The 23,026-nt window shown below is 43.9% G+C and overlaps 1 protein-coding gene across 3 annotated transcripts in view; it reads left to right on the forward strand.

The window, feature by feature from the left end:
* GOLM1 (golgi membrane protein 1) overlaps positions 1 to 23,026 on the forward strand; it is a 439,304-nt gene that overhangs the window by 390,906 nt on the left and 25,372 nt on the right. For all 3 annotated transcript variants that reach the window (XR_005032534.2, XM_057498531.1, XM_036924846.2), the window contains exons 4-5: positions 13,974 to 14,028; positions 17,054 to 17,156. Coding sequence is in view for 2 of the 3 variants with exons in the window: in XM_057498531.1 (XP_057354514.1) it covers positions 13,974 to 14,028; positions 17,054 to 17,156 (158 nt within the window). In the remaining variant the exon portion in view is untranslated. The remainder of the gene's footprint in view (positions 1 to 13,973; positions 14,029 to 17,053; positions 17,157 to 23,026) is intronic.

Here is a 23,026-nt window from a genome sequence, read left to right on the forward strand (position 1 = left end):
CTGGGCCTGACGTAGAGGCTGGACCAGGAGGCTCCCACTGCAGCCTTAGCTCAGAGCCCAGGGCACCTCCACCCCCAGCCCTGCTCAGCATTCCAGTGCTAGGCGAATGCATTGGATTGGAACCTAAATCACACTGGGAATGAGTCTGGAGAATGTGCCTCAGTGCTCTAGCCTTTGCTGTTCAGGAAGGCATGGTAAAAATGGTGTGTTTCTGACACGGAGCAGTTGATCTGTGTCCTGTACCGGGAGGGCAGGGCAGGGTGTCTTAGGTGCTGTGTGAGTCAGGAGAGCCGTCCTCAACTGCCTTACCAGGGAGTGCCAGGTGAATGGGTCCCTTTGAGGGTGTTGGCAGGAACAGCACCTGGTGCTGGGAGTGAGAGAGAAAGGTGTTGGGCATATAGAGTACAGGAGAAGCTGGGCCCTTCTGCAAAGGTCTTTTAAGCCACCAGAGTTTGGACTTGCACTCAAGGACGTGAGCCTTCCAAGGGTTTAAGCTGTGGTGGACCAAGGCTCTCAGATTGCATCTGGGGGTTAACAGGCAGGCCCCGGCCCTTGGGGAGTGTGCTTGGGCAGGGAGGAGGCAGGCCCCTCAGGCAGCTCTTGAAGAATATGAAGCAGAAAGGATGATGTGCTGAATCGAGGGTTCTCAGCAGAAAGCAGAATGAATCCTGCGAAGTGAGCAGATTTGAGAGGAAGAGTGGACAGGCCTCTCAGCATCCGTCACCAGGTGTGCAGAGCACAGGCTGGAAAGGCAGGGGAGGTGACAGTGGGAATTCTGGGCCCTGAAAAAAGCATTCCAGAGGGCTCCAGGCTTTTCATATTGTAAATTCTCCAGTTTGCTGATTGGTGTAGGTAGCCTTCAAAGACAGCTTTGTAAATAAACTCTAGTGATTTACCTACCGCAGTAAGAAAAGTGTTAGGAGAAACAGCAAAATTTGTGACATTCACGCAGATGTCCTGTTCTGCACTGTCTCTGCAGGGCAGCTGTAGTCCTTCATCCCTTCCAGTCCCTATCCGTCCTCCCCTCCCACCCTCACAGCCTAGGGTCTGCCATGGGTCCTCTGGACCTCAGGAGGAAGCTCGGGACAGCTTACTTGATTCAAGACCAAGCCGCTTCCACGGTACCCGTGGGTTAACTCCATGCTGAGGTGTTAAAGGCCACTCGCAGTGATGGCCTGAGCGGACACGGGGCCTCTGCCTGCTGCGCAGTGCTCTTGTGTGTGTGCAGGGATGGAGGCAAGCCCCCCAGAGGCACTGCTCTTGGGCTTGGCTTCTTCCTTCCCAGGAAGCGCGTCTCCGCACCTCCGTGCTGTGGGAGGTCTGAGGGACACCAGGGCTGGGCTCCTGGGCCTGGCTTTCGTCCTGTTCTCTCACTCCCTCAGAATTCCTGCCCTCTGTTCCCCTCTGCTCCTGTTAACCCAGCACCTTGAGACAAGTGTTTGATGTGAAATATAAAAAGAGAATTTGACCTGGCTGTCTTTTCATTTGTTTTCTCTTTGGCTTTGACAAGTGGGGGTCTGTGAGTGTTCATGTTTAAGAGCAAGGAGAGGGATTTGTCAGGGCACTGGCTGCAGCCCTGTACCCAAACACTTAGTTCAGTTTCATCTTGTCTTGAGAACCCCAAGTGTCTGTGTACACCTGTTTGCAGAAAGTCCAAACTTGCCAACTGTGGCCTTTCCTGTGGGTGAGAGCAGAGAAGTTGTTAGGATTCCCATTTGGGAACAAGAGAACTAAGGCCCCCAGAAGGTGGCCTTCAGCCCAGGGCCTCTCCTGCCATGGGTGTGGTGGGGTTAGGCGAGGTTGGGCTGTGCACTGGGGGCATTTCCTGGCTGAAGAACAGCCAGAGAATGTTCCAGATCACTGGTGCTGTATGTGCGGCATGAGCATTTTTCTTCTGAAAACAGGGATGAAGATTTCCAGGCTCCCATCCTGTCCAGCCCCTGTGTGGTGTGCCCTTCTAATTGGGCAGTGCTTCCCAGCTCCCATCTTTCCGGGCAAGTGTCGGGAATGGACGCCAGGGGGAGCTGAAGGGTGGGGTGGGCTGAGGGGGGCATGGGTGAGGGTGAGCTGCCCTTGGGGAAAGGGACCTGCAGGCAGCAGGCAGGTTGATAGAAAGACCCAGGGCCTGTGACCTTAGAGTCATGGCTGGAATGCGCCAGAGCCCTTCTGGAGGCCCCCCTGCTGTCCCGTGTGGTCCTCCGGAGTCCTCTCTGCCCGGGTCACCGGAGGTGTGTGGTGGGTTTGCGAGGCAGCTGTGGCAGGTCCTCAGAGTCAGGGGCCATCTCCTCTGTCTGCCTCGCTCTGCCCTCCATCCGGACATGTAATGCATGTGCTCTGTGGGTTTGCTGAGTTCTGGAATGCTCCTGTGGCTCCTTGGCCCCAGGATAGCCATGATTCTCAGTGGCCCTGCTTTCCCCGTGTGCCCCGCGGGTCGTGGCTGAGTGTCTGTGCCCTTTATGTCAGCCAGGTGCCCATGGCCTGCTCAGGGGCCTGTCGGGGTCCTGTTCTGCCCCAGCTCTGGGTCATGGGCATTTTAGGGCCGGAAGGAGTGCTGGTGGCTGTCAGACCAGCGGGTTTGGGTCGGCTAGAGAGGTTGGGGCTGGGCAGGCTGAGCCAGGGCTGGACCTCTCCCTGGCTCCTTTTACAGAGACGTGGCTGTAGGTAGATTTCTTTGGACAAGAAGAAGGGTTTGACTGGTGAACTGGAGCTTCCACTCCAGGGCTATGGGGACACGTGGGGTAGGGGGCTTCTTTTAATCTTGGTGACATACATTGCAGGGACGAGGGTGCTTCTAGCTGGTCTGAGAACCAAGTTAACACGAGACAGAGTAACAGGAGGAAAAAGTCAAAGTTTAATAATTACATGCACATTGAGGCCCAGTGATAAATTTGAGACCTAAAGCAATGGACAAGAAAAGCAGTTTTAAAAAAAAAATTTTTTATTAAGGTATGATTGATACACACTGTTATGAAAGTTTCACATGAAAAAAAGCAATGTGGTTACTACATTCACCCACATTATCAAGTCCCAACCCATACTCCAGTGCAGTCACTGACCATCAGTGCAGCAAGATGCCACAGATCTACTATGTGCCTTCTCTGTGCTACACTGTTCTCCCCGTGATCCCCCACACCATGTGTACTAAACATAATACCCCTCAGTCCCCTTCTCCCTCCCTCCCCACCTGCCCTCCCACACCCCTCCCCTTTGGTAACCACTAGTTCATTCTTGGACTCTGAATCTGCTGCCATTTTGTTCCTTCAGTTTTGCTTCATTGTTAAAGTCCACGAATGAGGGAAATCATTTGGCATTTGTCTTTCTCTGCCTGGCTTATTTCACTGAGCATAATGTCCTCCAGCTCCATCCATATTGTTGCAAATGGTAGGATTTGTTTCTTTCTTATGGATGAATAGTATTCCATTGTGTATATGTACCACATCTTCTTTATCCATTCATCTACTGATGGACACTTAGGTTACTTCCATATCTTGGCTCTTGTAAAAAGTGCTGCAATGAACATAGGGGTACATATGTCTTTTTGAATCTTAGAAGTTGTATTCTTTGGGTATATTCCAAGAAGTGGGATTCTGGGATCAAATGGTATTTCTATTTTTAGTTTTTTGAGTAACCTCCATATTGCTTTCCTCAGTGGTTGAACTAGCTTACATTCCCACCAGCAGTGTAGGAGGGTTCCCCTTTCTCTGCATCCTCGCCAACATTTGTTGTTCTTAGTCATTTCGATGCTGGCCATCCTTACTGGTGTGAGGTGATATCTCATTGTGGTTTTAATTTGCATTTCTCTGATGATTAGTGATGTGGAGCATCTTTTCATGTGTCTGTTGGTGATCTGAATTTCTTCTTTGGAGAACCGTCTCTTCATATCCTCTGCCCATTTGTTAATCGGATTATTTGCTTTTTGGGTGTTGAGGTGTGTAAGTTCTTTATATATTTTGGATGTCAACCCCTTGTTGGATATGTCATTTACAAATATATTCTCTCATACTGTAGGATGCCTTTTTGTTTTGTTGATTATGTCCTTTGCTGTACAAAAACTTTTTAGTTTGATGTAGTCCCATGAGTTCATTTTTGCTTTTGTTTCCCTTTCTCGAGGAGATGGGTTCAGGAAGAAGTTGCTCATGCTTGTATTGAGATGTTTACCTATGTTGTCTTCTAAGAGTTTTATGGTTTCATGACTTACATTCAAGTCTTTAATCCATTTTGAATTTACTTTTGTGTATGGGGTTAAACAATAATCCAGTTTTATTCTCTTGCATGTAGCTGTCCAGTTTTGCCAACACCAGCTGTTGAAGAAGCTGTCATTTCCCCATTGTATGTCCATGACTCCTTTATCATATATTGATTGACCATGTATGGTTGGGTTTATATCAGGGCTCTCTAGTCTGTTCCATTGGTCTATGGGGCTGTTCTTGTGCCAGTACCAAATTGTCTTGATTACTGTGGCTTTGTAGTAGAGCTTGAAGTTGGGGAGCATAATTCCCCCTGCTTTATTCTTCCTTCTCAGGATTGTTTTGGCTTTTCAAGGTCTTTTATGGTTCCATATGAATTTTAGGATGATTTTCTCAGGTTCATTGAAGAATGCTGTGGGTATTTTGATAGGAATTGCCTTGAATCTATAGATTGCTTTAGGCAGGATGGCCATTTTGACAATATTAATTCTTTCTATCCATGAGCGTGGGATGTGTTACCATTTATTGGTATCTTCTTTAATTTCTCTCATGAGTGTCTTGTAGTTTTCAGAGTATAGGTCTTTCACTTCCTTGGTTAGGTTTATTCCTAGGTATTTTATTCTTTTTGATGCAATTGTGAATGGAATTGTTTTCCTGATTTCTCTTTCTTCTAGTTTATTATTAGTGTATAGGAATGCCACAGATTTCTGTGTATTAATTTTGTATCCTGCAACTTTGCTGAATTCAGATACTAGATCTAGTAGTTTTGGAGTGGATTCTTTAGGGTTTTTTATGTACAATATCATGTCATCTGCAAACAGGGACAGTTTAACTTCTTCCTTGCCAATCTGGATGCCTTTTATTTCTTTGTGTTTTCTGATTGCCATAGCTAGGACCTCCAGTACAATGTTGAATAGAAGTGGGGAGAGTGGGCATCCTTGTCTTGTTCCCGATCTTAAAGGAAAAGCTTTCAGCTTCTCACTGTTAAGTATGATGTTGGCTGTGGGTTTGTCATAGATGGCCTTTATTATGTTGAGGTACTTACCCTCTATACCGATTTTGTTGAGAGTTTTTATCATGAATGGATGTTGAATTTTGTTGAATGCTTTTTCAGCATCTATGGAGATGATCATGTGGTTTTTGTCCTTCTTTTTGTTGATGTGGTGGATTATGTTGATGGATTTTCTAATGTTGTACCATCCTTGTATCCCTGGCATAAATCCTACTTGATCATGATGGATGATCTTTTTGATGTGTTTTTGAATTCAGTTTGCTAATATTTTGTTGAGTATTTTTGCATCTATGTTCATCAGGGATATTGGTCTGTAACTTTCTTTTTTTGTGGTGTCTTTGCCTGGTTTTGGTATTAGAGTGATGCTGGCCTCATAGAATGAGTTTGGAGGTAGTCCCTTCTCTTCTATTTTTTGGAAAACTAAGGAGAATGGGTATTAGGTCTTCACTAAATGCTTGATAACATTCAGCAGTGAAGCCATCTGGTCGAGGGATTTTGTTCTTAAGTAAGTTTTTGATTACCAGTTCAGTTTCATTGCTGGTAATTGGTCTGTTCAGATTTTCTGCTACTTCCTTAGTTAGCCTTGGAAGGTTGTATTTTTCTAGAAAGTTGTCCATTTCTTCTAGGTTATCCAGTTTTTTTAGCATATAATTTTTCATAGTATTCTCTAATAATTCTTTGTATTTCTGTGGTGTCTGTAGTCATTTTTCCTTTTCATTTCTGATTCTGTTTATGTGTGTGTACTCTCTTTTTTTCTTGATAAGTCTGGCTAGGGGTTTATCTATTTTGTTTATTTTCTCAAGGAACCAGCTCTTGCTTTCATTGATTCTTTCTGTTGTTTTATTCTTCTCTATTTTATTTATTTCTGCTCTAATCTTTATTTAATGTTCCTCCTTCTACTGACTTTGGGCATCATTTGTTCTTCTTTTTCTAGTTTCATTAATTCTGAGTTTAGACTAATATTATGGGATTGTTCTTCTTTCCTAAGGTAGGCCTGCATTGCAATATACTGTCCTCTTAGCATGGCCCTGGCTGCATCCCACAGATTTTGCGGTGTTGAATTATTGTTGTCATTTGTCTCTATATATTGCTTGATCTCTGTTTTTATTTGGTCATTGATCCACTGGTTATTTAGGAGCATGTTGTTAAGCCTCCATGTGTTTGTGGGATTTTTCATTTTCTTTGTGTAATTTATTTCTAGTTTCATACCTTTGTGGTCTGAGGAGCTGGTTGATACAATTTTAATCTTTTTGAATTTATTGAGGCTTTTTTTTTGGCCTAGGATATGATCTATTCTTGAAAATGTTCCATATGCACTTGAGAATAACATGTATTTTGCTGCTTTTGGGTGCAGAGTTCTGTAGATGTCTGTTAGGTCCATCTGTTCTAATGTGTTGTTCAGTGCCTCTGTCTCCTTACTTATTTTCTGTGTGGTTGATCTGTCCTTTGGAGTGAGTGGAGTGTTAAGTCTCCTATAATGAATGCATTGCCTTGTATTTCCCTTTTTAATTCAGTTAGTATTTGTTTCACATATGTAGGTGCTCCTGTGTTGGGAGTACAGATATTTACAATGGTTATATGTTTTTGTTGGATTGACTGCTTTGTCATTATGTAATGTCTTTCTTTGTCTCTTGTAACTTTCTTTGTTTTGAAGTCTATTTTGTCTGGTACAAGTACTGCAACTCATGCTTTTTTCTCTCTATTAGTTGCATGAAATATCTTTTTCCATCCCTTCACTTTTAGTCTGTGTATGTCTTTGGGTTTATAGTGAGTCTCTTGTAGGCAGCATATAGATGGGTCTTGTTTTTTTATCCATTCAGTGACTCTGTGTCTTTTGATTGGTGCATTCAGTCCATTTACATTTAGGGTGATTATCAATAGGTATGTACTTATTCAAGAAAGACAGTTTTTATGCTTTTTAGACAAATACAAATCTGTGAGGAACTGACCGATTGACAAAGAATTTATCTTTGGGAGCTTCAGTTAGTAAAGAATTCAAAACAGGATTTGGGCCAGAGTGGCCTATTAGTGAATGTGACAGGGTTTGTTTATGGAGCCTTCTTAGCCCTGAGTTTCCATTTCTGGTTACAAGGACGTCCCTTTAACTCTGCTGCAGGAGGGCACCTTTCACATGGGAAATTTATTTATTTATTTATTTATTGTCCCACCTGAATGCCCATGGTATGCCCCTAAAACACTGCAGGCCAGCCCTCCTAGGTTCCAGCTGGGGAAACTGAGGCCAGGAGAAGTTAAGTGATATGTCCGAAGACAAAGAGGAAATAAGTAGCAGGCCCTAAACCAGGATCCACAGATTCTGTGTCCTGTCTCCTCTCTACCCAATTCCAAGTCTCTTCTTTTTCAAGAAAGCCCTCTTTGCATCAGTGCTTTTCCTTGCTCCTCTCTTCCATCCTATTAGTCAGAGCCTCAAAAGCCCTTTTCATAACTGATAATCATTGAGGGAGCTGTTTATGCTGTGATTTTAAAAACTGCTTAATTTCAAAACAAAATGAATAAAATGGCAGCAGACTCATAGACACTGACAAGTGACTGGTGGTTACCATGGGGGAGGGCCTGGGGTGGGTGGATGGGAAGGCTAAGGGGGATAAAGGGCACAAAAATTCACAATCATGATATAAGTTGGTCATGGGGATAGTAGTACAGCATGGAGAATATACCCAATGGTTCTACAATATCTTTCTTATTTGTTTGTTTGTTATCTATCTATTCATTTATTTATAAAATTTTTTATTAAGGTATGATTGCTATACACTGTTATGAAGGTTTCACATGAAAAAACAATGTGGTTACTACATTTACGCATATTATCAAGTCCCCACCCATACCCCAATGCAGTCACTGACCATCAGTGCAGCAAGATGCCACAGATCCACTATGTGCCTTCTCTGTGCTACACTGTTCTCCCCGTGATCCCCCACACCATGTGTACTAAACATAATACCCCTCAATCCCCTTCTCCCTCCCTCCCCACCTGCCCTCCCACACCCCTCCCCTTTGGTAACCACTAGTTCATTCTTGGAGTCTCTGAGTCTGCTGCTATTTTGTTCCTTCAGTTTTGCTTCATTGTTATACTCCACAAATGATGGAAATCATTTGGCATTTGTCTTTCTCCGCTTGGCTAATTTCACTGAGCATAATGTCCTCCAGCTCCATCCATGTTGTTGCAAATGGTAGGATTTGTTTCTTTCTTATAGCTGAATAGTATTCCATTGTATATATGTACCACATCTTCTTTATCCATTCATCTACTGGTGGACATTTCAGTTGCTTTCATATCTTGGCTCTTATAAAAAGTGCTGTGATAAACATACGGGTGCATGTGTCTTTTTGAATCTGAGAAGTTGTATTCTTTGGGTAAATTCCAAGGTATGGGATTCCGGGATCAAATGGTATTTCTATTTTTAGTTCTTTGAGGAACCTCCATATTGCTTTCCACAATGGTTGAACTAGCTTACATTCCCACCAGCAGTGTAGGAGGGTTCCCCTTTCTCTGCATCCTCACCAGCATTTGTTGTTCTTAGTCATTTTGATGCTGGTCATCCTTACTGGTGTGAGGTGATATCTCATTGTGGTTATAATTTCTTCGAGAAAATAAACAAAATAGATAAACCCCTAGCCAGTCTAATAAAGAAAAAAAGAGTCTACACACATAAAGAGAATCACAAATGAGAAAGGATAAATCACTACAGATATCACAGAAATACAAAGAATTATTAGAGAATACTATGAAAAATTATATGCTAACAAACTGTATAACCTAGAAGAAATGGACAACTTTCTAGAAAAATACAACCTCCAAGGCTGACCAAGGAAGAAACAGAAAATCTGAACAGACCAATTACCAGCAACGAAATCAAACTGATAATCAAAAAACTATCTAAGAACAAAACACCTGGACCATATGGCTTCACCACTGAATTTTATCAAACATTTAGTGAAGACCTAATACCCATCCTCCTTAAAGTTTTCCAAAGAGTAGAAGAAGAGGGAATACTTCCAAACTCATTCTATGAGGCCAGCATCACTCTAATACCAAAACCAGGCAAAGACACCACAAAAAAAGAAAATTACAGACCAATATCCCTGATGAACATAGATGCAAAAATACTCAACAAAATATTAGCAAACTGAATTCAAAAATACACCAAAAAGATCATCCATCATGATCAAGTAGGATTTATTCTAGGGATACAAGGATGGTACAACATTTGAAAATCCATCAACATAATCCACCACATCAACAAAAAGAAGGACAAAAACCACATAGTCATCTCCATAGATGCTGAAAAAGCATTTGACAAAATTCAACATCCATTCATGATAAAAAATCTCAACAAAATCGGTATAGAGGGCAAATACCTCAATTTTTACCTCATAATAAAGGCCATATATGACAAACCCACAGCCAACATCATACTTAACAGCGAGAAGCTGAAAGCTTTTCCTTTAAGATCAGGAACAAGACAAGGATGCCCACTTTCCCCAGTTCTATTCAACATAGTACTGGAGGTCCTAGCCAGTGCAATCGGACAACACAAAGAAATACAAGGCATTGAGATTGGCAAGGAAGAAGTTAAACTGTCTCTGTTTGCAGATGACATGATACTGTACATAAAAAACCCTAAAGAATCCACTCCAAAACTACTAGATCTAGTATCTGAATTCAGCAAAGTTGCAGGATACAAAATTAATACACAGAAATCTGTGGCATTCTTATACACTAATGATGAAGTAGCTGAGAGAGAAATCAGGAAAACAATTCCATTCACAATTGCATCAAAAAGAATTAAATACCTAGGAATAAACCTAACCAAGGAAGTGAAAGGCCTATACCCTGAAAACTACATGATACTCTTAAGAGAATGATAGTCTCATCAGTTTTCCTTTGTATGTGATCTGTTTTCTCTCTCTAACTGCTTTTAAAAGTCTGTCTTTATCCTTGATCTTTGCCATTTTAATTATTATATGTCTTGATGTTGTCTTCCTTGGTCCCTTGTTATGGGAGATCTGTGCACCTCCATGGCTTGGGGAAGTTTTCAGCAATTACCTCCTCAGTGACACTTTCTATCCCTTTTGCTCTCTCTTCTTCTAGTACCCTTATAATGTGAACATTGTTCTGTTTGGATTGGTCACACAGTTCTCTCAATATTCTTTCATTCTTAGAGATTCTTTTTTCTCTCTGAGTGTCAACTTCTTTGTATTCCATTTATCTAATTTCTATCCCATTTACCGTCTCTTCTACTACATCTAATCTGCTTTTAAATCCCCCCATTGCATGTTTCATTTCAGATATATAATTTCTTTTTGATTGAATCTCTGTCTTAAATTCATTCCTGAGTTCTTGAATTTTTTTTGTACCTCCATGAGCATGTTTATAATTTTGATTTTGAACTCTTTCAGGAAGATTGGTGAGTTCAGTTTCATTTGGCCCTTTTCCTGGGGTTTGTAAGATTTTGGTCTGAACCAGGTTCTTTTGATGTTTCATATTTCTATGTGGTGCCCTCTAGTGCCCAGAAGCTCTAGTCTCTGAAACTACTCAGCCCCTAGAGTGAGGTTGGGTGTTGTAGGGGAGTAAAGCTGGTGCCTGGGGGGAGGAAAGATCTGTTTCCTTATTCCCATCTACGATGCCTGTCTCCAGTGTCAGGGCCAGTGGGCCAAGCACACAGGTGTAAGCCTCCGTGCTTTGCGTCTCTAGCTGTTGTAGGTGGGGCCTCCCTCTGGCTGGCCTGACACCAGCACAGTGACTGCAGGTTTGCGAACCGGTGCCGTCAGGCCAGGAGGAAGGCGCAGCAGGCTGCATGTCACAGTGGGGGGCTTCAGAGCTGAGTAGCCAGCCAGGGGGATGGAGCACCTGAAGCTTCTCAAAGTTCCCAACCTGTTGGGCAGAGCGCGCCAAGACAACTTTGTTCACCTATCCCTTCTTCCACGTAGCAAGTTCCATGCAAATCCCACCCCTTCAGCCTTCTCACTGCTAGGAAGCCTCTCAGACTGCCTGCCTTTCCTTTATCTCAGTCTCTCAAGCACTCCGCCTGTCCCAGCTCCCCAACCCCACCAATCTCCAGAGCACCACACAATGCAGGTTTGCACTGCAAAGCAGACCTCCAGGACTGGAAGTTCACCCCCTCCCGGCTCCGTTTCTCTTCCTCCTGCCAGTGAGCTGGGGTGTGGGAACGGCTTGGGTCCCACCAGATCAAGGCTTTCTTATGTTACCCTGCTTCATGAGGTCTGCTCTGTTCCTGAGGTCTGTATGCAGTCTGGTGCAGCCTTTTTTCCTGTTGCTGTTTTAGGGTTAGTTGTATTAAGTATATTTTCTTACTATATGTGGTTTGGGGAGTTCTCTGTCTCACCTCTCACACTGTCATCTTTAATTCCCCCTGGTGTTCTTTTGACTGCATTTTATGATCCTTCTGTAGTAAGTGGAGACTATTTTTCCATGCATAAATCAGTAGGCCTGGGGAAGATAACTAAAACATATTTTCTTTGGAAGAATAATGTCCTATGGGAGACAGAAATATCTTCAGGCATTTCAGATCGCAGCAATTCCAAAACCCTTGGTTAGTTGCAAACTCTAATATGGATTTTTTTGGGGTGTGGCTAATGGGAATGAATCAAGAAGGGACAAGTCAAATTGCCATAATTTTTATAGAAATGATTTACCCAGGAGGCAGCAGCTTTCAGGGTGATCAGTGTATAACCATTTAAGTGTTCCTTGTCCTCTGTATTATTTCAGCACTGATGTTCAGAGCAAAGGTGGTTTTGATACCTAAATGAGGTGGACGTTTAAGTGTATGGTTCAGTAGTGTTAAATATTTTCACACTATTGTCCACAGTTCTCTTGAACTTTTCATCTTGCAACACTGAGACTCTGTGCCCCCTAAACACTGATGCCCCTTGCCCTCCCCTAGCCCATGGCAGCCCCCTTTCTATTCCATCTATGATTTTTGACTGCTTTTGGTGCATCATGTGAGTGGAGTGGTATAGTGTTGGTCCTTCTGTGACTGGCCATTTCACTTAGCTTTATTTATGTCCTCAAGGTTCGTCTGTGGTGTAGCAGCAACATTCCCTCCTTTAAAGGGCTGCCTGATACTCCATTGACTGCACAGGCCACATTTTCGTTATCCATTCATCCCTTGAGGAGGATGGGTTGCTTCCAGCTTTTGGCTTTTGTGAATAGTGCTGCTGTGAACACGGAGGTGCAGATCTCTGCAGGAACCTGCTGTGAGTTCTTCTGGGCACCTACCCAGAGGTGGGACTGCTGGATCACATGGAAACCTTTTGTCTTTGTAATTGAACGTGTGCAGGCCTTTTGTGAGAGTAGCCGGAGCTGTGAGCTGTGCAAGTCGGATTCCCTGCTGCGTGAGCCCCGCTGTCACTGCGGGTCCTCTTCTCCCCCCTGCCCGTGGGAATACCTATAAATACTCTCCTTGATAATCTCTCCCTGAGAGATTAATTGTACAGATATTATCACCGTGACTTCTTTCCTGTTGTGCCAGAAAACGTCCTGCATCCTCAGATCTCCCAAAATAAACACCAGATTCATTGGGCCAGATTTCATTTCTGGGTGTGCACTGCTGTACTCACAAGTGCCTTACTCCAGAATGTTCCATCCAGGCCAGAGAGAGAGGCCTGGACAGAGAGAACCAGGAGGAAACTCAGAGGCACAGAAGCCAGATGCAACGTGTCTGTCATCACCCACTGTTGACCAGAAATTGGACCAAAATATGTCTCCCAAGTTGTGGGCAGCATGTCCACTGTGCAGTATTTTGCAAACTTTGTTATTATGACACAGGAAGAAACTGCCACGTGATGGTTCAGTACTTGGCTGTGTATGTGTCACAAAGCAACACTTACCTGTGTGATGAGCTGACATTTAATACTCTAGTTCCCCTTTTCTCAGGTGTTGTTTGCCTTTAGCACTGGGTACAGTCCACCGGATGGTGTCCTGCCAGGGATTCAGATTCCAGTGTCGCAGGTGGTGAGGAAGAGCTTGCTCCTGGGGGCAGGCTCACTGGGCCTTGGGGTTTGGCTTTGCCAAGAAAGCCACATGACCTTGAGTCCCTTACACGATCTGTGCCTCGGTTTCGTGTCCTCTAATATGGGATAATACCCTGCCCACCTCTTGCAGCTGATATGAAGAGCGTGAGTAGATGTGGACAGGCTGCTTGTTATGCTGAGCTCTACGCTCGCTGCCTTTTTTTTTACTTTTACTCCTTCGCTGTTGCACTGCGTCAGCTTTGCTTCCTCCTCCGCTATTGTCGGCATTCCAAGCTTTGTGGAACTGTGTGAGCCTCTCACCCCCTGGCATAGAGGCTCTGGGGATGGAAGGAAGAAGCTGCAAGTGAAACCGACCTAGAGGCTTCACTGTGGGGCGGCCCCCATCTCCTTCCTCCGCACCCACTGGGACTCGGTATGACGTCTGGCCAAGGACGTGCCTGTACCTGCTCCCCTCAACCACGGCCAGCCAGCCCTCACGCGGAAGAAGGGACTGGCCGGCCAGGCCTAGTGTGGCTCGGCCTTTCGTGGGGGGGCCAGAGGGTCCGTTCCCGCTGCCCACTGTCCTGCGCTGCCGTTTGGAAAGCAAGTCTCTCAATACATGCCTTCCGCTGCAGGCCGCAGCCCTGGGGTTGCCTGGCCAGGGTGTGCCGTGCCCCCTCCCGGCGCTGCTGGAGGCTGGGGGAGGGCTCCCGCCTTCTTTTGTCCAGCCTCTTTCAGGGTCAGATTGCAGGCATTTCATTTTGTGTGTTTCCTCCTTGCAGGCGGCTTTAGTGCATAATATCACCACAGGCGAGAGGCTCATCCGCACGCTGCAAGGTGAGTTCCACTCACTCTTCTGGGCCAGACCGGGGGCCTCTCAGAAAGGGCCGCCTTCTGTAGGATCTCCTGGACCCTAGTGAGGGCGGCATCGCGAACCACAAGAATGCTCCTTAGCGTATTCTTTTTGCCTAACTGTGCTCCTTAAAGAGCATTTCCTTTTAAAAATATTAGTGAGTACCCTGCAGGCTGGTACATACAGAAGATTCAGACTCTCATTTTTTGCTACATTAAGAAATACATATACACACACAGGTAACTTTGAACAACATGTTTTTGAAGTGCACAGTTCCAATTATGTGTGAATCTTTTCGATTAAAAGATTAGAAAATTGGAGATTTGGACAATTTGGAAAAAAACTTCTCTAGCTTTATTGTTCAAGTACAATATATAATACATTATAACATACAAAATATGTGTTAATTGACTTCATGTTAATAGTAAGGCTTCTGGGTCAACAGAAATCTATTAGTAGTTAAGTTTTGGGGGAGTCAAAGTTATATGTGGATTTTTGACCATGTGGAGGGTCAGACCCCTAACCCCTATGTCATTTAAGGGTCAACTGTATGTATGTAGGTGATTTTTTTTGTGTGTGTGTGTGTGTGTGTATATGGTAGATATAGGATCTCTTTTAATTTGGCTACCTAGAATTCAGATGTTCTTCACAAAACTTATAATAATTATCCAACCCAATTTAATTCCATTTCTCTGCCACTCTAGTTTGGTGGTCAGGGGTTGGTTTTCTTTGGGCCCCACTGAAGCCTTTCATTTAGCGGCTGCCGGGTGGAGGGGTCGGCAGGTCCGCTGTGGCCTTCAGCCTGGTGGGAAGAGCATGGGGTCCTGTGATCCTCACCGGACCCTGCTTTCACTTTGGTCACTAGTCAGGAAACTCTCTGAAGCCCCCCGAGCCCGCCTCTGCCTCTAAGACTGGGAGGCCAGTCCAGGGCCTCACCATCCAGAATGGTGGCCACAAGCTCCCTGTGGCCAGTGAACACTTGATGTAGCTAATGGGACAGAAGAACTGGATTTTTACTTTTTTTAATGTTCAAGCTACTCAACTCAGCTGTTGGGAAACTTAAGTATCTTTGGGACAACTTGGAGATACATGAGTTTACTTTTTAACTGTAAATTTTAAGAAATCTAAATTCAGGTCAAGAATTCCCAATGCAAATTTAATGTTTGTATTGAGATGTACTATAACTGTACACATCGGATTTCAAAGATTTAGCGTGAAGAAAAGAAACAGTTATCTTATTGATATTTTCACATTCATTATGTGTTGGCATGATATTGTGTTTCTCCTGTTTTAAGTAAAATATACTATTGAAATTCTACCTGATTTTACTTACTTCTTAAAAAAGTGATTGTTAGGCGATTTTACATTACCTGTGTGGCTTGCATTAGTTCTGTTGGACAGTGATGGTCCAGAATTCTCATCCCAGATCAGGTACTAAGAATGCCAATAGGGGAGGTACAGGGTTACACAAAGGCAAGTGGGTTACTGGATTCCAGGGGCTTCTCAGAGCTTGTGATCTGCTGCGGTTCCTGGCTAGTCCTCAGGAAGGGTGCACAGCTGCAGCCTTTTCTTTAAGTATTTTTAAGCTGCTTTAATCAGGCATGATTCACATACTATGAACTACAGATATTTAAAGTGCACAATTTGAGGAATTTTGACATATGTGTACCCTCAGGGAACCACCGCTAAAATCAATGTAGTGAATATACCCACCGCTGCCTTCTCAGTGCCCCTTGGTCATCTTCCCGAGCAGCCTCTGATCTGCCTTCTGATTGTGTAGCTCAGTTTGCATTTTCACAGCTTTATGTGCATGGAATCAGACTATCTGTGCCCTTGTTCGTCTGGCCCCTTTTTGAGAGCCATCTGTGTTGCTGATGTCAGACAGATCTCCCCTTAGTGCTGAGCACTTCTCCATTGCCCCATACTTGGTCTGAGTGTGGAATGTTTCTTTTAAGCTGGGTTCATTGAAGTGTAGTTTACAGTCAGTAAGGCGTACCCTCCAGAGCGTGCACGTCTATGGTGTGGACAAATGCAGGTCCCTAGACCAGCACAGTCCAGATGCAGCCCTGCCCTCTCTCCAGAAGGTGTCCCAGCCGCTGTCCCCACTCGGCCTCAGGCATCCAGCCCCTTCTCCATCCTGCAGTTTGTCTTCTCCACCTTGTCAGTACCTGCCTTTGAGGTGGGTCCTTGTTGCTGTGTATTCACAGTTCTTGACCCCTCCACTTTTATTTAATTTTATTTCCCCCCAGAGAGCCTGTAGACCTAGCATTATGAGGCAAGGGCTGGAGCCACAGGGCCGTGTTCTGGGCCTGGTTGCTGCCATCTGCCACCCTGCTGGTGTCACCTCCCTGTCACCCCAGCCTCTCCTGTTGTCAGCTGCTGCTTTTCCTGCAGAGCTGGTAGGAGACAAATCATCAGGGCAGCAGGGCCAGGGCTGATGAATTTCCTCAAAGAAAGCTGCTCTTCCCCAGATCAAGGGGTCAGAGGATTAATGAACATGGGGCCTCAGAATGGCTTGGCTGGGAACAAATGACCAGGTGAGGATACTGGTGGGCAGCCTGGTAGCCAAGACAAGGGAGGTTTGGCAGGAGTGGCTGCTTATCTGACTAGACATCGGGATCAGCATGTCGCTGACCAAAGGATGAGTCTGCTGGGGGTGGGGTGCGCCGGGTGTGCATGACTTGGGGGACAGCTTAGGGTTTGTGGTGTCTAAGAAAGAAACTGGTGAATAGAGGGTCCTGATGCATTTTAATGGTTGGAGGTAAAAAGATTTGAGGGAGATGTTTGGGAAAGAATGAAGGAACAGGTTCCGGTGGAGTTGCTGATCCTCCACGCTGGGCTGCAGTGGTCCTAGGGAGGGGCTGCAATCTCAGGCCTTCCTCAGCGCCCACCCCCACCCCCACATTCTCTTGGTTGCCCCTGGCCACTGTTCTGATGAGTGGGGTTTTGACCTGTCTGCTCTTGTCATGATGGCCATGCTGGTGACCTGTGCTCCTCGTCTTGGCTTAGACCAGTTCAAGACCCTGCAGAAGAACTACGGAAAGCTGCAGCAGGATGTCCTCCAGTTCCAGAAGAATCAGACCAACCTGGAGAGGAAGTTCTCCTATGACCTGTAAGTGTGGCTCAGCATCCGGGGCGCACACATGCTGGCTGATGACAGGACCTGGCATGATCTCTGCTGGCCCTCCCTGGGCAGAGCACAGGGTGCTGCGGGAAGGTGCAGCCCTTTCAGGGAGGCAGGTCCTTTAGGAAAGTGCAGTACTTTTTTTTGAGTGTCAGCAGTGCTTTGGAAAGCTGTGGAAAAGTATTAGCAGGTAAGCTCATGATACAAAGTAAAAAGGGCAGTTCTCCTATGCAGGAAATGACTTACTCAACATGCTTTATAGTTTGAAGGTTTTTTTTTTTTTTGAGTTTTATAAGTGCAGGTGTACTAATTTAATCAATTGTCTAAAGCCTTATTTAAAGATGTGTTCCAGAGGTGCTCAGATGTCAGCAAAGTCCAGCTCCTAGATTGAAAGGCAGTTGGGAGAATATCAACCTGATTTGTCACTGGGTGTCAGCATTGTGGCCATTTTGTTTCTTGAGGCTGTTAAGTGTCTTTCCAAATTTCGGCAGTGAGAATGGAGTGCTTTTATTTTTTCAGCTTTCTTGAGGTATAATTGACAAATAATCATTATGTATATTTCAGGAGTAAAACACATTTTGATATACCTATGCATTGTGGATTGATGCCCCCAGCCAAGCTAGTTAACCCCTGTGCAATCTCACAGTTACCTCTCCTGTGTGTGTAACACAATCCACTCTCTTAGCACATTCCAACATACAATGCTGTGTTAGTATATCGTCACACGCTGCCCATTAGATCACCAGCTTATAGTTATTCAGCCTGTTTTAATCTGATAACTTTATTTGTATCTAAATCTATCCTTTTACTTCTCAGAGTACTGCTATGATCAAAACAAAACAGCAAACTTTAAAAAAAGTTAGCCAAACCCATTTAGAAAGATAGTGAAAACCAATTTAGAGGGTAGAGAAGGAAGTTGTAGTCAGTGTCCTTCCCTCTGCCCCCCCCCCTCCTTTTTTCCCCTCATGAAAACAGTACAACTCCAAAAAGGAAGCTTAGGACTCAGACACAGGCAGCAGGCAGCCCCCTGTGACCCCAGCCCCCTTTCCATTTGACTGCCTTCTCTGTAGTCTGTGCCCAAGTTCATAAGAATTTTGTACATAATTGCAGTCATCATTAAATATTTTAAATTACTTTTTCACTTGCCTCCATTATGTGTGTGTAAATATTTCTCCCAAATGTTTTGTTGTTAAAGATGGCTGGTTAATAGTCCCAGATGTGGAGGTACCGAATTTAATTAATCATTTCTGTTTGTTGGCTATTTCTCAAAGAAGTATTTGTTGTTATAGCTAGCCTGACATCAATGAATATAATTTTAAAAGAATTTTTTTTAGATCATTTCCCTCTAAAAAACACACAACTGTGGGGTTAGTGTGGCACTTGGTATAAATTGCCAAATTGCCTTCCTAAACTAGTTTAACCATCTGTACAAAGTGGGAGAATAGCTTTCTCACATGATTGCCCTAATAAGGGTTCTGACATCCTTTTCAAAGATTGTACTCTCACACCCCACAGTATCTTCCTGATCACATTAAAATCAGGGAGCTCCAACTACGTGAACATGCAGAGGCTGTGGGCCAACACTTAATGCAAAGGAAACATAATTAGTGAATACGCATATGAACCTTATTCTGTGAGGCCACTGGTTTGTAGTAGGGGACAATTTTGCCCCCAGGATACTTTTGGCAACAACCAGAGACGTTTGTGGAGAAGGGTGCCACCGGAAAGCACTAGAAGGGTGCTCTCTCCTGTGGGTAGAGAGCAGGGTTGCTGCTAAGCATCCCCTGTCCCACAGAGCGGTCCCCACAACAAACTTGTTTCTGGCCCCAAACACCAAGAGTGCCAAGTTGGAATGGAGCTAGGCTGATAATCAGTGAAAACCATTCAGACAAAAATGAAGTGCCTCAGTCTTATTATTCATTCTTGAAAGACACCTTAAGGCACATATTTCCCTCCCATTGATCGGAGTACAGCAAGCCATTAATTAGTGGATGCACTTGCTAAATGTTGTCCCAGATTTTGGCTGAGCTGGGAATGAGCCAGGGCCCCGAGAGGAGGCAGCTCTGCTCCCCTCGGAGGAGCCTGCGGGCAGGGTGAGGGATGCTCTGAGCTCGGCCATGCTCTTTGGCTCTTGCACAGTGAATGGCTAGACTGCAGACTCACGCTGGCCGCATCTGTTTCAGTAGCTGTGCCCAAAGCCTGGTGCCAGATACAGGGTGCTTCCTGGGATGATGTCATGGGACGTTGAAAGCTGGAAGTTTGTTGAATTTGTTGTCATTAACTTTCTGTGGATTATAGACCCTTTCTGAGAATCTGATGCAAGATGTGGGCATCTTGTTAGCAAATTTATAAATGGTTACATACCCAAAATTGTACATTTAATGTGTGGGATCCCTAACGCATAACTGCCTGCCCTCCATTAAAACACCCTCTCTGGTCTAGTCATTTTTTTTTTTTTTTTTTTGTAGATAATTATTTTTTATTGAAGGGTAGTTGACACACAGTATTACATTAGTTTCAGGTGTACAACACAGTGATTCAACATTTATATACATGATAATTCTAGCTACCAGCTATCACCATACAAAGTTGTTACAATATTTTGACTATATTCCTTATGCTATACATTACATCCTGGTTACTTATTTATTTTACAATTGGAAGTGTGTACTTTTTTTTTTGTTTGTTTGTTTTTGAGAGGGCATCTCTCATTTATTGATCAAATGGTTGTTAACAACAATAAAATTCTGTATAGGGGAGTCAATGCTCAATGCACAATCATTAATCCACTCCAAGCCTAATTTTCATCAGTCTCCAATCTTCTGAAGCATAACAAACAAGTTCTTACATGGGGAACAAATTCTTACATAGTGAATAAGTTACATGGTGAACAGTACAAGGGCAGTCATCACAGAAACTTTCGGTTTTGCTCATGCATTATGAACTATAAACAGTTCAAATATGAATATTCATTTGATTTTTATACTTGATTTATATGTGGATACCACATTTCTCTCTTTATTATTATTATTTTTAATAAAATGCTGAAGTGGTAGGTAGATACAAGATAAAGGTAGAAAACATAGTTTAGTGTTGTAAGAGAGCAAATGTAGATGATCAGGTGTGTGCCTGTAGACTATGTGTTAATCCAAGCTAGACAAGGGCAATAAAACATCCACGGATGCAGAAGATTTCTCTCAGAACAGGGGGGGTGAGATTCTAAGCCTCACCTCTGTTGATCCCCAATTTCTCACCTGATGACCCCCCTGCGACTGTGCCTGTCTTAGGTTGTTCCTCCCTTGAGGAATCTTCCCCGTCTTGGCTAACCAGTCATCTTCCGGGGTGGTCTAGTCATTTTAAAGAGGTAGTGGCAAGAGTGAAAAAGCTTGAAAAACAGGCAGGGTTTCTGGCTGCACAAGTTAGTGCTTTTTCTTCAGTATGAGAGCCAGCACACCCTCCTGCACCTGTGGCAGACATCACTAAGTGGTCACTGCACTTGATCCCAACGCAGCCTTGTGGTCTCTCCCCAAAGCACTTACAGTCAGTGTATCGTATGATCTGCTTGCAATCTCATCTCCATGCCATGAGGAAGTAGAGTTTGCAAATGCTGTTACTAGAATGTCATCAGTAATACTCTGACGATCAGCGCCCTTGGTGATCAGTCACCCACCTCGATAGATTCCTGCATTGAGCACATTCTGTCCTTAGTATTCTGACCATCAATTGCACCAGTTAGAGTAATCACTGGGGCCAAGTCCTGTATGTCTCTACATTTTAGCTCTATTTAATGCTTGAACATTTATCTGGTACATGTAAGAAAGAACATTTAGCCCACATGATCTGTATCTTGGAATTTGAGCTTTAAACATTTAGCCCCCATAATCTGTGTCTTGGAATTTGAGCTTTATTTTGAGGTTGTTTCCTTATTGTTGTCAAGCTGGAATGGGGGAGGCTGACCTTCATCTGCAAGGCCAAGAGACAGAGGCTCTTTGTACTTGATTTTGGCAAGGCTGAGAGCAGGTGAAAACAGCATTTCCCTTTTGCAAGTTTAAAGGTTCAGAATGGCCGTGCACCTGCACATTTGCTAATCCTGAGGCTCTGAGAACAATGAATTGGACACGTTTAGTTGTTTGAAGATATAGATGTCTTTTTTGTTTGTGTTTAAGCTGTTGGGCACTAGTCTAGCACAATGACTTGCATGTGTGTGTGAATTTCACCAAGTGTTTTCTTGATCTGTAAGCTGTCCAAAATCAGAATATCTTTTGTTATTTCTATCACACCTGATACCCTTCTGTGTGCGTGGTTCGTTGAGACCCAGCAAGTCCTTTGAACCAAAGGGCATATTACAAGGGTTACAGGTTGAGTGCACTGAGATTTGGCCATGAAATGCCTGCAACTCAGAAGAGGGTTAGAGAGAGCCTGCGTAGTCCAGGGACCTTCTGATTTCAGTCCTGTCACTTTTTCTCTGTGACCCTGGTCAGAGTCATTCATATTACCACCTTGCTCCTTCCTTTGTACAAGTGGGCAGTTTTCTCAATTGCTTCACAGCTCTGACACTTGAGATGCTCCTAAAATAAATTGCAGGCAGAAAGCTGAAGCAATGCCTTAAAATATCTTAGCTAACTGGGAGCTCAGGCTGAATTAGATTGTATGTCCCAACAATTCTGACACCAGATGGGTGTCCTCCAGTTCAATCCTTTTTTTTTTAAGAATAAATTTAAAAATTTTGACCAGATTAAGGCTTACAGAATTATCACAGAGATAGTATAGAGAGTTGTGTGTTCCCCACAACCCATTTCCCTGTTGTTAACTCTTCATATTAGTATGGTACACTTGTCACAGTTAATCAGCCAGTATGGATGCATTACTGTTAACTAAAACTCAGACTCTATTCCTGTCTCCTCTGTTCATCCCCATTGTGTTTCCTGTTCCGAGGCACAACCTCACATTCATTCATCATGTGTTCTCAGGCTCCTCTTGGCTGAGACAGTTTCTCAGACTTGATTTTTTATAATCTTGATAGTTTTAATTTGTACTAGTTAGGTAGTTTATAGAATGTCCCTCAATTGAGATTTATCTAATGGTTTTCTCATGGCTAAACTGAGACTGCACATTCTTGGGAGGTAAGCCACAGAGGGAGTGGGCCATTCACATCACTGCAAATCAGGGGCACTCAGGCTCCACGGGACTCACCGCTGCTGATGCTGACCTTGATCAGCTGGCCAAGGTTGTGTTGGTCAGGTTCCTGCAGGGTAAAGACACTCTGTTACTTCTTCCTCTCTACTATAACTTTTCGAAGAGAGTCACTGTGCATAGCCTACACCTACAGATGGGGGAGTTATGCCCCATTTTCCTAAGGGCAGAGTATCTCTATGAACTTTTTGGAATCTTTCCACACAGATTTGGCTCTTCTTGTCTGTCTGATTATTTATTTATATCCATATGGCCTCAGGGATATTTATCTTATACTTTGGTTGTAATCTAATACTATTTTATTGACCTTTTTCCTCAAATTGTCCAGCTTTGGCCATTGGGAACTTATGCAGATGATCCCATTATCCAGTTGCCATATCCTCAGCATTCTGTATTTACCCTTTTTCTTCTTTGACCACTTTCTTATAGTCTGGCTCCAAAAGATGCTCCAGGCTCATTGCATATATTTCCTGTGCCAGTCTAGAATCACCCAATCAACTATTCCTTCATTTCTTGCTCTTTTTTTGGAGGGTGGTATTAGAAACCAAGATCTGGGTGTTAGGTGTGCTTGTTGCTACTGGGGTGACGTTGCTAATTGGCTCTCAGCTGACAGAGCAAAGACACCTGTGTGTAACCTGTGTTGCACACAGACATTGACAAAAATT

This window comes from Manis pentadactyla, chromosome 3 (assembly GCF_030020395.1).
Source record: "Manis pentadactyla isolate mManPen7 chromosome 3, mManPen7.hap1, whole genome shotgun sequence".
NCBI lineage: Eukaryota > Metazoa > Chordata > Mammalia > Pholidota > Manidae > Manis > Manis pentadactyla.